Below are 14,199 nucleotides of genomic sequence, written 5' to 3' on the forward strand. Positions count from 1 at the left end.
CTTTGGGAAAGATTTTCAACAGAACCAGAACACTAACACAAGTGACTATGGACACACCTCTTTCCCAGAATAGATTTCCCCCACTAAACCTCTTCAGGTAAATAGCCTGGGTCTGTGCCTGACAGCCAACAAGGTGATGACACACTTAAGCAGAAGTACAAGCCTCAGATTGGCTGAGATATTTTGAGCATGCCAACCATGCCAGGACAGAGGTTCACATGCAAGAACCACCAGATTTCTCCACCACACTTTTCTATGTGTCCTTTTGCACAAAGGTGAATGCTGTCCATCTTCAGCACACCAATCAATGCCAGCAGCAGCAAGAACCAGAGAAAGGACCTACCACTAGCCTTTTGAAAGGGAAAATTACTTACCCACATGACCAATCAGCACAGGAACTGACAAGAAAAAAAGAGAAAAGGTTACAAAATGTCACAGCTCAGCCCTGTTGTTGTCTCCAGAGAGAATAAAGGCAAGAACACAGATACTCACCTGCCCATTGCTTCCTTTGTATAGGCCAGTTTCTGGAAAACAAAAACAAATCCTAAATATATTTGAGTACTATAAAGTGAAAGAAATTGAAATGTAGTTTATACCACTTCATTTCCTTCTACATGTGGAAATAATTTTATTCTCTGTACTGTCATTTGTTAAGTTCAAAATTTATTAACAAAGTCCCTGCTGAAAAGGAAATATGTTTGACATTTCCAAAACACAACTGAAACTCGACATCAGACAATGCAGAGAGCATCAGGTTTGTCAGAGGTGCTCTACATTTCCTACAGTGTTCTGCAGGTACAACATGCTCCCACATTAGAGGACGCCAAAAATAAGAAGGTTTTAAGCAAGCAGTCTTCAGAAATTCAGTATTACTTTTGCTATTGTCTGTAGATTGAAAAGCATCTTTTCACAGGAAAGCTACAGCTTAAAGTACCACAGCAGGATTAATCAGATGACTTTGTTTATGGCTACACAAGTGGCAGGGATGATGTTTTTTCATGTATTGGTGTAAAAAGACTAAGAAGGGCTACACAGTTCATTTTTTTTCATCAAAATTCTCAAGGTATTAAGGCAATTAGTTCTAGAGGCAAGTCAGGGATGCTTCTGTGAGGAACACTGCAAGAAGTGGAGGAGGTCCTGAGAAATAATGGGAGCTGTTGAGAAATAATGCTGTATCCTGCTGCCGTACCAATGTAAAGAGAATATCAAATGCTTACAGAAAATTAATGTCCCTCTGCAAAATTCCTGCTTCTCTGCTTTAGAGGGATTGTTTGGTGGACTGCTTATTGGGCTGGCTTTCTTTGTATAATCAATGCAGGTATATTTTTCAGTAAGAACAACAGGAGGTGAATCAACTCAAGTATCTCCTTTGAAATTAAATTAAAATTAGCTCCAAACATCTTGGAATCTCTGCTGGTCAGAATGACCCTGAGATGCGTTAGAAAGTCTCTTTTCCCAGCCAAGCAGCCAAAGGAGGAGTCAGGATTCTTCAGCTGCAGTTTTCAAGGTTGTTTATTTTTCTCTTATCTAATACATTCTTCCTCTGGCCTGCTGAGGTCTGTTCAGCAGGTCAGTCCAAGGCGCACTGCCCGCCCTTGGGCTGGTGACAACATTTTACACTACAAGCTACCTGTACTTTATTTACAGTTATTTTCCAACACCTATCACCTATGCTAGACAGTGTGTTCCTACCTTAAACCAATCCAAAAGCGCCAGTATCACACAGAACACGGAGGCTAGGAAGAAGGAGAAAGAAGGACAAAACACGCCCAAATTCTTCCATCTTGGGATCCTGAACCTCCATTCTAAAAACCTTAAAATTCTACCTTTTTACCCTGTGACAGCGAACTATTATTCTACTTAAACTCTCTTGACTTGTAATTCTTCATACAAAGGTTGTAATTTGCTCCATGGGTCAAAATCAAAGTCACAGCTGTCTTGGGCTCTGTGCCAGGATCTCTGAGTCCCCTGGCAGGGGCTTGAGCCATCCAGGACAGCCAGAGAGATGTCCTGGGTTCCGACATAAACATACTATTTTCACTTTGCAAACTTCTTTGAAAAACACCCATATGTATTCAGTGACCTAAGGACTGTCCCCCTAAGCTATCCTGATGGTTCTTGTGAAGGAGGGTTGAAAGGCAAAGAGACTTTTTGAGCAGGTTAGCCTGCTCACTCTCTTCACCTGTGTTTTCCTGTGCTTCTAAGAAAGTGAAAAAATTCGGCTGTTATTGATTTGGAGCCACGTCAGAGCCTTCTCTTCTTTCTAGGGCATGAGGGCATTGTGATCACAGCTAGAACAGCAGACAGCCTGGATATCAGCCCCAGCAGGGCCTGTCAAAATACAAATTTCAGTCAGCTTGTCTTTCAGCATGTTCTTTCACCAACATTTATTATACGATTCCATTTAATGAAGCATTTGGAGGTTCTTTATTATGAAAACCCAAGACACAGCAAGTCTAGATTTAAGTGGCAAACAAAGAGACCAGGTAGTCTAGAGTGGAAAGTGGCTTTGGGCCACTACAGCAGTGTTGGACTTTGGGTAGTTTTATTAAGGGCTCATTATGCTGATCTATGCAGTGCCTGTATATTCACCCCTAGTGCACTGGCATCTACAAGGAATCAATCTAGAGGTTGATTCCCTCTCTACAAGGTTTTAGAAAGTTATCTGTAAGTAGTAGCTCAGTGAAAAGTGTTTTTTCACTAGAAAAGGTGTTCTTCCACACTCAGCCAGTCAGGACAATTTGTAAGTGCTATTAAAACCAACCCCAGGTATTACAGGCCTCACACATCTTTTCAATACCTAGTGCTAGTCTGTACCCAGCAGCTTTACTTACTGCTCCTCAAAGGCCCCTGAGACCAGAGCTCAGTGCAGTCCTGACTTCCTAGAGAAAGGAACAGGACACCTCAGTGAGGGGTCTCTGGGCCAAAACTCTGTTGCAGGGCTCCCAAGTTCCCTGAGTCTGGGTCCCTTTACTTAACCAATATGTCTTATTATTTCCAAGTCACCTATTCAACAAATTATAAGGAGAATTTATATTAACCAAAACGGAAATGTCAAATTATGTTTTAAGGGCCAAATCCTAGAATAAGAAACACAACACAGTCTCCACATCCATGTTTTTAATAAGGTATCAAATTATTTAATTTTCATATAATTTCATAGTAAACTAGCACCCCCTATTGCAATAGTTTGTAGTGTGACTGTCTTCCTCTCTCTCTCAATCATTCAATTTGCTTTGCAGCCTGGGGTGGGGGCGAGAGATGACCTATCTGAACTCCATGGTAAACACCACCTTTTCCCCCTAATTGGAAGCCAAGGGCTCTAGAGTTCTAAAACTGGCTTGTTTAAGCATTTAGGCCAGAATAGCCTTTGCCAAAACACCTCACCTCTCTGACTCAGTTCCTTCATTAAGATGGAGTTAGAAATTTATCTACTGCACACACACTGCAAAGATTATTTAACATCTTCACCCTTTCAATACTTGAAGCGATCTATAAATAGTTCTCCATAACAGCAGCAGCCACACCAAAGCTTAAGGGGAGCTTGTATTCACTGAGGCTACCTCTGGCAGTTGCTTTGTACAAAATTAGTTCTCTTGAAGTGAGACCTTCCTGACATTATTATACCAATTCTCCTGATGCTGGAAGCTGAGTTTTGTGTCCGTTGCTCTAGTGCTCACTAGACTGCCTCAACAGTTATTTTACATAATGGAAAGTTAAATTGAATTAATACAAATACATTAAACACAGGATACAACAGTGCAGCAATCACATGTACCAGCCAGATGAGCTTCTGCCAATTCATGATCTTGCAGAAAAGCAATTCTATAGGACATTCTTGCCTGATCGTAAGAGACCACTGTTATGCACAGAAGACAAAATATCCTGAGGGCAATCCCAGGCAGGAGAAAAAGGCAAAGGAAATGTCAAGGAGATCTGAAATAATCCCATATTAGTTAATTCCATCTGTGTAGTACTGTACCAAGCATATTTGATTTAACTCACCAACACACCTCATTTACAAGAGGAAAGTGATCCCAAGAAATGACTTTCTATCTGCCTGTCCTGATTCCCCACCAGGTGCATGGCAGAGCCATGCTGTCACGAAGGCAAGGCCACAGCTATGGGGATGATTCAAGGAAATGGAGGACAATGGCCAGAACTGAAGCTATAGAGAAAGGCCAGAATAGGGAGCAATGCTTTGAGGAACATCCCTGACAGGTTAGGTAAAAATACTGCCTACAGTGAATTAGAGGAGAAATAGCAGGAGCAGCTTAGTGGAACAGATATTGTTTCAACAATGTGCAACTTGAACATTTTATATATATATATATTTATATATATGTGTGTGTGTGTGTGTGTGTGTGTGTGTGGAAAAGGGTTTTCTGTTTAAACTAGAGAAGGCTAAAAGTTGAAATGCGAAGAATGAAAGTCAATAAGAACAGTAAGTGCATGGATAAGAAAAGGAGTGAAGGAAATCTGAGACTATGGCTGAAAGGAGGGCAACTGAATTTTTTTTTTTTGCATGCATAGAAGGGGATGAGGGACGTGAAAGAGCAGATATTATCTGCTTTTTTCCAGATTTAAATGAAACTAAAGGAGGTGCTCTATGCAAAGTAAACAATGTAAAGAACTGGAAAGAGTGGTTAGAACATTTAATTAGACAGAGAAAGACAATGGTTAGCAAGGAAGGTCACACAACAGGGGAAGAGGAGAGATAGCAGAAGAGATCTTCCACAGGAACCTGAGGAATACAAAATAATCTACCTCTGTGAAGTATTCAAGCACTGGGACTAAGTGGTTACAAATAATTCATATCATTAAGATGCTCCATCCCACCTTTGAATACGGCTCTCAGAATTCAGAAAATGAGGCAAAATCACTCATTTTATGTTGCTAAGTATCCATTTCAACATGCTAAGGAGATGTTTTGTTATGCCACCCATTCAGGCATCCTCAGGCTGCCCAAAGACACTCAGGATATATTCTGTAGTAGAGCATGCATGTGTATACAGATATTACAGGGAAACCCACAAAGGCAGACCTCACTTCTCCAAGACAAAAAAAAAGTGTGAAAGCTGAGACAAGCTGGTCTAAGCTTCAACTGATATCCAGTGAGAAAGTGTGTTAAAAGTAAGAGAATTTTTCTCAACATGAACTAAGTTAGGATGGAGCAGACATTCCAGCATCTGTGGGAGTGTGACAGTGATTATTGGGGATTAGAGGAAAGGATAAGGAAGACAACCAAGAAGGAAGGCATTTAATTACACTGCTGGTAACAGACCCTCCACACTACAACAAAAGCATCATGAAAGCAATAATTTTGCTGAATTATTGTTTATTAAATGCAAATCCCACAGATTTGTCTAATTTTCAGATACCCTGAACTTCTTTTGAGAATTGGGGGGGGGGAAATTCAGCACATGCAGCATTTCTAAAACTTAAATTTCATCTTGCAATCTACCAAAAAGTAATACAGAAATACACTTTGAAATAATATTGCCAGAATCTGCTAACATGACCATACAAAAGAGGCAGCAGGGCAATGCTGTGACAATACCAGCCAATGTATACAAGAAGAAAAGTTTAAGAGCCATAATGAGAGATGCAGGACTCCAGACAGCTCTCCAAAATGCAGTTTATTGTATCCAAGAGTTACAGCAGCCCAGGGTCATGGGTGACAGAGCCTGTGCCTACAGCTGTCAGCTCCAGCTAGAGGCAGGCCTGGAGACCCTTTGGTTTTGGTTACAATGCATTATATACTTTTCTTTGCTGAGCATCTTAATACAGAAGAACCAATCTAGACCTCAACTTTTACCTATAGCCTATCATAACTACTCTAATTACCATATTCATGTCACTATTCTGCAATCACTTAAAGTTACAGTTTAAGTTAGAACTTGTGTTTCAGTTTTCTTGCAGTGGAAAATTCCGAGACCTTTTTTCTACTTGCAACATTGGAAGGTTTGTTTGCCTGTGGAATCTTTCTGCTTGTAAAAACATCATCTTGTCTGAGATGGGTTTATCCTTTTGTCTCTATTTCATTCTCAGGTTCTACATTCAAAAATCTTTCTGCCAAGAATACATATCTGTTAAACTTGTCAAACTTTCATCCTTCCCAACAGAAAAGCAGAATTTTATCAGCTGTAGGCTCTCAACTAAACTCTTGAAATTAACCACAGATGATTTGCAGACATTGGAGAGCAGAGGAAGATTAGAAACAAGTGGTATTTAATGAGGAGTGTAATGGTCACACACAAAAAAAAAAAAAATCACTGCAGATGTGAATCTTCCTTTTAAGCAACAGCGTGGCCCATTCACATGTATGACACCTGCTCACTACAGAGTCCTGTGCAGGGAAATGACAGCAGCCCTTTGGTGACAAGGGCTCCATGCTTTAGAGATCAAACCTAAGGAATGGGGGAAAAAAATAGCAACAGCTGATTGTGACCAAATGAAAGAATATTCTGTAATGAGAGGGAAACAAAATGCCACTAGTAATGGAAAGGCTTGACCATACATCTTGGTGTTAGCTGGTGAGAGTGGAAAGAACAAGGGAGTTGGACACAAGGCTTCAGAAAGTGTGTTTGGTCCCACAGGCTGTGCCCCAGCTCTTACACCACATTAGACTGGGGCAAGCAGCTAGCAGGAAGAAGGATGTTTTTAAAAGCAGAGATGTATCCACTGCATCTGTTTGCACTTTACATTCTCACAGCTGCTTCAAAAAGGTTTCACACACTGACAAGAATTTTGTGCACAAGCACATGTGAGAAAGGTGAGTCAGTACTAGAGCTAGCAATTAAATCCACTCTCTGACCCATGCATTTAAAAATACCATTGGATCTTTTGAGAGTGCCTGACTGGGGCATAGGGTGCTCTTGCCTTCAGTCTTGGGTTTAAAGTCAAATTGAGTTCAACTTCTTATTCCAAAAAAGTTTCCTGACTGATTTGTGACATTTTGAGGAGCAAAGAGGTGATAGCATTTAGTCCCTCTTATCACAGACTAGTCTGCCATCAAATCAGCCCAAGAACATAGCTGGAAATCCAATTCCAGGGGGATCTGCTCTCCTCTTCCCCCTGTATCTCCCCACCACATTTACACCCTCGGAACAGAATATTTTCCAGAACATGGAATTGCTGAAGGGAATATATTCATCTACAGGAGAAAGGAAACCTAAATAAATATAAACCTTCTGAAAAGATCAAACCCAGAGCATTTTGTCTGACTCCATGGAAATGCTGCAGGGCCATACCCAAAAGGGGAGAGCAGCAGTGGGAAATTAGATGTATCGTCTTGTTTCCAAGAGTAATTTTGATTTCTTTTAAACTTCCACTGCGAAAATTGTGCACAAAACTGTTACATGCACTGTGTGCATTAAAAAAAATCACATTAATTTTATGTCTATCTTTTTGCAAAGACTTCTAAGGGCAGCAGCATCAACAGACTTCACAGAAGCAAACTTTGGCTAGCACCTCCTGGGAAGACTGACATGCAGGCTCAGGAAAAAAGACCTTCTCTCCATTGTCCACAACAGTTCCATATTCACCTTCCTTAGGCCACATTCCTAGCATAGAAGTCCAATAAAAAAGCAGGAGGGGAAAAAAAAAAATCAGTGCATCTACACTGACCGAACTTACTGTTTCTAAGGGGTTGCACATTTAAGTGCTTACAAGTTTCATAAAACTATTCATCAATTAGCTTGCAAAAGTAATCTTAAAGTAAATACATAATCCACCACACATTTTAAGAAGCCTTTTATCCAGAGAAATTAAGATATCTACTGTACCTTAGATGAATACAAAGTTAAGCACTCTATTTTAAAATTCACAAACTCCTGAAACTACATCTTTGTATTTCATTTGAGACAGGATTTTTTAGTTTGGCTTAATATTTCTTTTATTTTCTTTAAGTTAAAATAAACTTGAATCAACAGAAAATATACCAAGATATTCTGCATTTTTTATTGACTTGTTTCACACTTGTTGTACACTGATTTTAACCTGCAGCTTCCCATGGCAAGTTACCTAATGCTATTTATTGCCTCCATAGGACACCAAAGTTTTTACATTTATAACTACGCTCATTTCAGTCAGGCAGCAATGCACAGACATCACAGACCTGTAGAACATCCTACAGGCAACTGTGGCATAGGGCTTGGTCGAGCTACAGCTTGGAACTTCCTGCTCCCAAGTGCCATTTGTGCTGAAGGCACCCCAATGTGCAGCTCAGAGCAGGGAGGCTGCTACACAGGGGGAAGGCACCTCAATGTGCAGCAGGGAGGCTGCTACACACCCCAGGGCAAAGGCACCTCAGCCTGGCCCACGTTGTGGGTCTGAACACCATCTACTTGTCAGGAACACTTCTACTGACAACATCTCTTCATCATTGCTGCTTTTCTCTGCATTGGATCACCACAGCTTTGTTTTGGAATTGATCTCAGAGCTACAGATCCCAGAGCTGGAATATCCACTCCTGCCTGTTTGAGGGCTCTGTCCATCACTGCCATATGCCAAAGGTGCACGTTGCAGTGGGACACAGTCCCCTTGCCCATGAGAACAGGGAGATTTGTGACATTTTGTGGAGCAAAGAGGTGACAGCATTTGGTCTCTCTTATCACAGACTAGCCTGCCAAGCAGCTGCTGCACCCACCTTCACAATCAGGCTCCGGTGCTCCTCAGACTGGCTGAAGTTGGTGCCCATTTCAAAGATGCTCATTGTGCCCTCCTCACACAGGCTCATCCAGGTGTTATATTCTTCACGCTCCGGCAGTCTGTCCCAGAATGTCTTGAAGACCTCCCAGACTGTTTCCTGGCACACTGAAGGCACAAGAAAGGTCTGGTGTTAGTACAACAGCAGTGCTTCTGTGGCACAAGTGACCAGGCTATTATTGTCCCAAGGTAGTAAGCTTGTCAGCACATTAACGCATAGAAAAAAGCAACCTGACATCTACATGTGACTGGGGAAAGACTGAAGCAACTGAAATGAAGACGTGGCAGATCTTCCACACTCATATTACCTCTCTCCCTGAACAACATTATTTCCACTGAATGAAACTGCCATTTGATCAATGAACTGAATTTTTAGAAAACCTAGAAAACCAAAATACTATGGCAAATGTCCTCATAGGAAGCAGAGGCGGAGCTTAAGTTGTAAGAAAAAGGGTGGCACTGATCAAGTCTAGTAAGCTCAGTCAGTAACAATTCCTTCAGATTCACCTTTACACAGAATTTAAGATACATTTCAGAAATTACAACTGCATTCATAATTCAAAAAACAAGGCAGGATGATGGCAAAAGAATATGCTACTAAATAAGTCAAGTTCTAACTGTACTGTACATGTTCACTGAGAAAGAACTGGACAGCTCTGAACAGTCAGCCTGAGAATGAAGGTCGAATATCAGACACTACACTGCCCACTTTAACCTCCCAGCCTTGCACAGGCTCCTTTTGCCAGTCAGAGCAGTTGGCCATATGATGCTCAAGCAGGAACAACTCTGTGACCCAGGATAACTCAAAAAGAGAAAGACTTATAGGATTTTCCTTCTGTCCTGGAAAACAGCATAGTTAAAAGGCAAACTCTCCAAATCATTCATACCAAATGCCATCCTGGAGGAGTAGCAGACAAATCTGCTTTTTGGCCTTAATCTGATTTCACTACTTATACACACAGTTCAGCAGAGAAATTTTTTGCATTCTGGGAAAGCCTTGACATCAGAAGCAAGCCCTTACAGGAGACTGAATCTATCTCTAGAAAGCCATTTTCTTCAATCAGCTTTAAAGTTAGCTCTGGGCTGCCAAACCCAGTACTTTGCTGTTATTTCATCTCTATGCTTTGTTTTCCAAATTCCAAAGTTGTTTAAATGTACATATGTAAAACTTAACACATAGATCACATATGGAAATATTTTTATTCAACCAAGAGATGGACATTTTTCTTAAATGCAAATCTTTAAAAATAACAACCCTAAGGAACTGTTTTCTGTGCAGTACCACACTTAAAGCTGAGCTGACTCTGGCACAATGGATAGATCCATGCAGAAAAAGTCCTTTTCTTCATCCTGAATTTTAGTTTACCAGAGCAGTTGAGACCATTTATCTGTTGTGGAACTCTATGGATACAAAGACATTTCTCATTTCCATGTCACGCTCCCAGGTTTATGACATGGAGCACTGTAGCTCATGTGGTGTGCATGACCAGAGACCAATAAAGTCCCCAAACTCTGCATTATTAACTGTCAGTAGTATATTACTGTTCTAGCACCCTTACAGCATCTAGGCAGTTAACTTTATCTGTAAAACACACTAATTTAGAAAGTATTGTCCATGTTTCCAATCAGTGTATGCATCTCTATTAATCAGAAAGAAATTAACAAACATCCATGCACCATCTCACATTCCCCCCTCAAGTTTCACCTGAAAACACTCTGAGGTAGAGACCACACTTCCATCTGACCTCTGCACTAACCTCAGGCAATGCAGCCATAATCCTGCTGTGGGATTTCTGGCTCCTGCTGGAGTACTAATAAGCTTCCTGAAGCAGAATAACATCTGTAATATTCTCTCTACCATCCCACTTGTAAGAGCTAGGTATCCAGGAAAAGACTGAAGTCTAGTCTAGTTTCAAATCCAGAAGCCTGCACTAAGGAATATCACTTGCTCATGTTTCTTTTGGTGGTACCTTTCACTCCAGGTGCCACATTGTGGAGCAGCAATCCTGCAATGACATTACTCCCTGTGGTGGGGTAAGTCCTCAGCAGACTCTCAATAACCACTGAAGCCACAGCAATAGCTTGCAAATACATTGCAGGGACACTGTTAATCCTAGAGTTTTCAAATACCAACAGGCAAAGGACTGGCTTTCCAGCCACAAGTAATTGAAGATAATTTTCCTTAATGCTCTTAAACAAGTTTAAAATAAATGTGATGAGACAGTGTCTTGCCTGAATACAAGCTGCTCCCATAGAAACAGTTGTTCCAATCGGCTCCCAATAGATTAAGGATTTTCTGAGCATCCTTTCATTTGGAATTAGACACCCCACTGAATTCCAGTAGCAAAGGCTTTGTGCCATCTGTGGGCTCCAAGCCCATTAATTAGACCTAAGCTGTCAACACAGCCATGTATTCTGCAAAAGGAGGAAATGAGATGGGGATAAGGAGTCACATTGTGTCCTCTCTAGCCTCTCCTATCTAGCTGCTTCCACTGAGGTGAGCAGCAAGTTGGACAACACAGTGCAAATTCCTTCTGTATTCTCTTCCATCCACACAGTCAGAGTGAGTTAGTTCTGACACACAAGGCGGGATTAAAAACTCCAATCAAACCTCTACCACAAGTGCCATTTGAACATTCTGTTAGCTGTGTCCAGGAAACCACACCCTCAGCCTCGGTGAGCAGCTTGCCAACACAGTCCCCCAGCACCACCTTGTTGACACACAGTCCATCTTGTCACTGTCTTGGTTATTCCAGCTGGCCAGTTTGTAAAGCAGAGGATTGCTTTGCAGGATAACAAATCCAGGCTGTAAGGGCTCAACACAAGGACCATCCTCAGATGGGCTTACCTATAGGGTGCTCAAGAGTAAATTTCTTTCTTTCTTTCTCATAAATATCTTCATTGTTTTACAGTTGGAAGAGAGTTGCCATTTCACACACAGAGAGAACAACACAATTTATTCAGTGTGGTTCAAATCACACATGTAAAGAAAGAGACAAGCACAATTCTATCTTCCATCTCTCCTTCAGGAATGTCATAAAGGGAGCCAATTCTCATCTTGACTTGACATGGCCCCCCAGGGAAATGAAAAGACACCACCCTCACAGTGCATTTAAGCTGGCTAAAAAGTGTGATTGACCTTCCCCTAACTTGAAGGTGAAGCCCACCCTGTGATGGGTTTTCAGCTATTTGTAGGTGAGGGAGGTTTTTCAAAGTTTCTCAAATTCTGGACAATTCCCATAAAGAAAAATGTATTTTTTATTAATTATATTTTAAGCATTCTGAGACTGTAGACAAAAGTTGAAGGCACAAAACCAAAGTAAAACAGGACTTGACTGGAAGCTTCAGGTAATAACTATAACTTACTTTTTAAAATAATTCACTATCTTTCCATTCTGTCCTTCCAGAAACTTGCCAGTGTCTGTGTCAAATACATTACCTAGATGTGATGACAATAAATGAAACAACTTTTGACTAAGACTTAAAATAGCAACTCTTTCACACCTAAACAGAAAATGAAACAAAATGAGAGGCAGGGGGACCAAAAATTGACCACTGAGCTTTTCAATTAGAAATGCTACTCTGATTTTTAAATATAAATATTTTAAAGGAGATAGAGAATGGGAAAAAAAATTGCTGCATGAGAGTTTATAATAAATTGCCATGAGCCCACTTATTCAGAGTTACGATTGAAGATGCCAGGCAGGTTTTGCATTATGATCTTTCCAGGATTTAGTTTTCAAAGACTAGCTACAAAATTCTTAAAAAACAACAAAGCAGGCAGTCCTGGCAGCAATAGGAAGAACTGCTGAGCAGACCCAGCAGCACTGCCACCGCCACCTGAGGGGCAGCTCAACCCTCGGGCCATGTGCGAGGAGTTGCTCTTCATGCCTGGATCTCACTCCAAACTTTCACTGGCCTGCTACAGGGGCACAGATATGTGGGACAGCATTAGCCACACCAGGCCCTGGTGGAGACAGGATTTGTGGTGAGGCCTCTAATCCCCAGCAAACAATACTGATTAAAAGCATCATAATATCGAGATCAATCTTTTAAGGCAGTGAGCTAAGAGTCTTGAAGCTACACGTGAGTGGGAAGGTAAGCTCTCCTGGAAAATTGTTTCCCTCATTCCATGGCTGCAGTAATAAATAACTTGTATTTTTAAGTTAGTTGACCTTGCAATTTTCCTCCAAAGAATTCAAATGTTAAAAAAAGAATGAAGGCTTATGAGAAGAGAAGCTCCTTGATACAAGAGCCATGATCAGGTCCAGCTGAACTACAGGAAAAGGAATAGTTATGCTGAAGACAGGTAACTGACTGGGACAATAAACCAGAATTCAAACCAAGAATGCAAATCACACAACTTGGTTGCAGTTTGTCTCCAAAGTATATTTGCATGCATATTCTACATTTTCCATGCACTCCATCCTGAAAAGCCTCACCAGTTAGAAGTCACTTAACTCATCACTGAGATAATCAACTTCAGTGTGAAAGAAGGGCTAGGAAAAAAAATTAAAAGATGGGCACTTTTGGTCCATGCACTTGTTCAAGGTTCTACTGAGCCAAGTGTCACAGGCACTTGAAGCAAGCAATGTCTTAACCTTTAAAGGCCGTATCAGGTTTCAAAGCCAGACATGTCACAGACAATTCCAATGGGAGCTGTCTATCAGCATATCTGCTTCAAAAGCAGAAAAGCCCAGCCCTTGGGAGCTTATCTACTTCAGATGCAGTGTCAATGCTCAAGTAATACTCAAAACTAATAGCAAATATCCTGAAAAGCTTAAGATAATTGTGTTTCAACCCAAATAATTCCTCATAGGCAGACAAAAGCTCTTTTCAGTCCCACTAGTCTACAGAAATGAGTGGAAAAAAGTTTATTTGAAGCTTCTTTTCCTAAAGGCATCATCACTGTTTTTCAAAACCTCCAGCTAAGATCTATGATGTGATTAAGTGACCTATCTCTTGCTCTGAAATTCTCCAGTCTGGCTACTCCTCCTGCACCTGGGTAGGATACAGCATCCTGTTGGCTCGAGCTGTACCACTGGGGATGCATTTATCTCTCCAATGAGAGAATTAGCCTATTACACTCAGTCTGTGCTCAGGGATTTCTGAGGTTAACAGAAGGGGCACCACATGACAGCACTGAGCACCCTGGAGGGGGTAGGGTGGCTTTCTGGCCATTTGTGTAAGTGGGCAGTGCTGGAGCTTAATCCCAATTAAATCTCATTAGTGCTTCTTAAGAGTTGAATCGTCTGTGGTAGCTAGGAGCACTGAATCAGGCTGAATATTCTATTTTGAGGCAATGTGAGACCATCTCCTCGTCCTCTCTAACAATTTCTGCACAACTGAACAGCTGAATTGCAGAGGGGTTTGATGAAGACTGCAGTCACAGGGACAGACACCTCCTAAGAGGTCATTGCTGCAAAGGCTTTGCTAGCATTTGTTAAACAAATTAATACACAGATGCAGAGAAATCACTCATCTGTTGCT

The 14,199-nt window shown here is 41.2% G+C and overlaps 1 protein-coding gene across 1 annotated transcript in view; it reads right to left on the reverse strand.

Moving 5' to 3' along the window:
* IMPG2 (interphotoreceptor matrix proteoglycan 2) overlaps positions 1-14,199 on the reverse strand; it is a 51,539-nt gene that overhangs the window by 30,515 nt on the left and 6,825 nt on the right. Inside the window, exons 3-5 of the mRNA XM_059870294.1 lie at positions 8,651-8,817; positions 493-524; positions 375-398 (exon numbers count right to left, since the gene is read on the reverse strand). Coding sequence (XP_059726277.1) covers positions 375-398; positions 493-524; positions 8,651-8,817 — 223 coding nt within the window. The remainder of the gene's footprint in view (positions 1-374; positions 399-492; positions 525-8,650; positions 8,818-14,199) is intronic.

Source organism: Haemorhous mexicanus, chromosome 2 (genome assembly GCF_027477595.1).
Source record: "Haemorhous mexicanus isolate bHaeMex1 chromosome 2, bHaeMex1.pri, whole genome shotgun sequence".
Lineage (NCBI taxonomy): Eukaryota > Metazoa > Chordata > Aves > Passeriformes > Fringillidae > Haemorhous > Haemorhous mexicanus.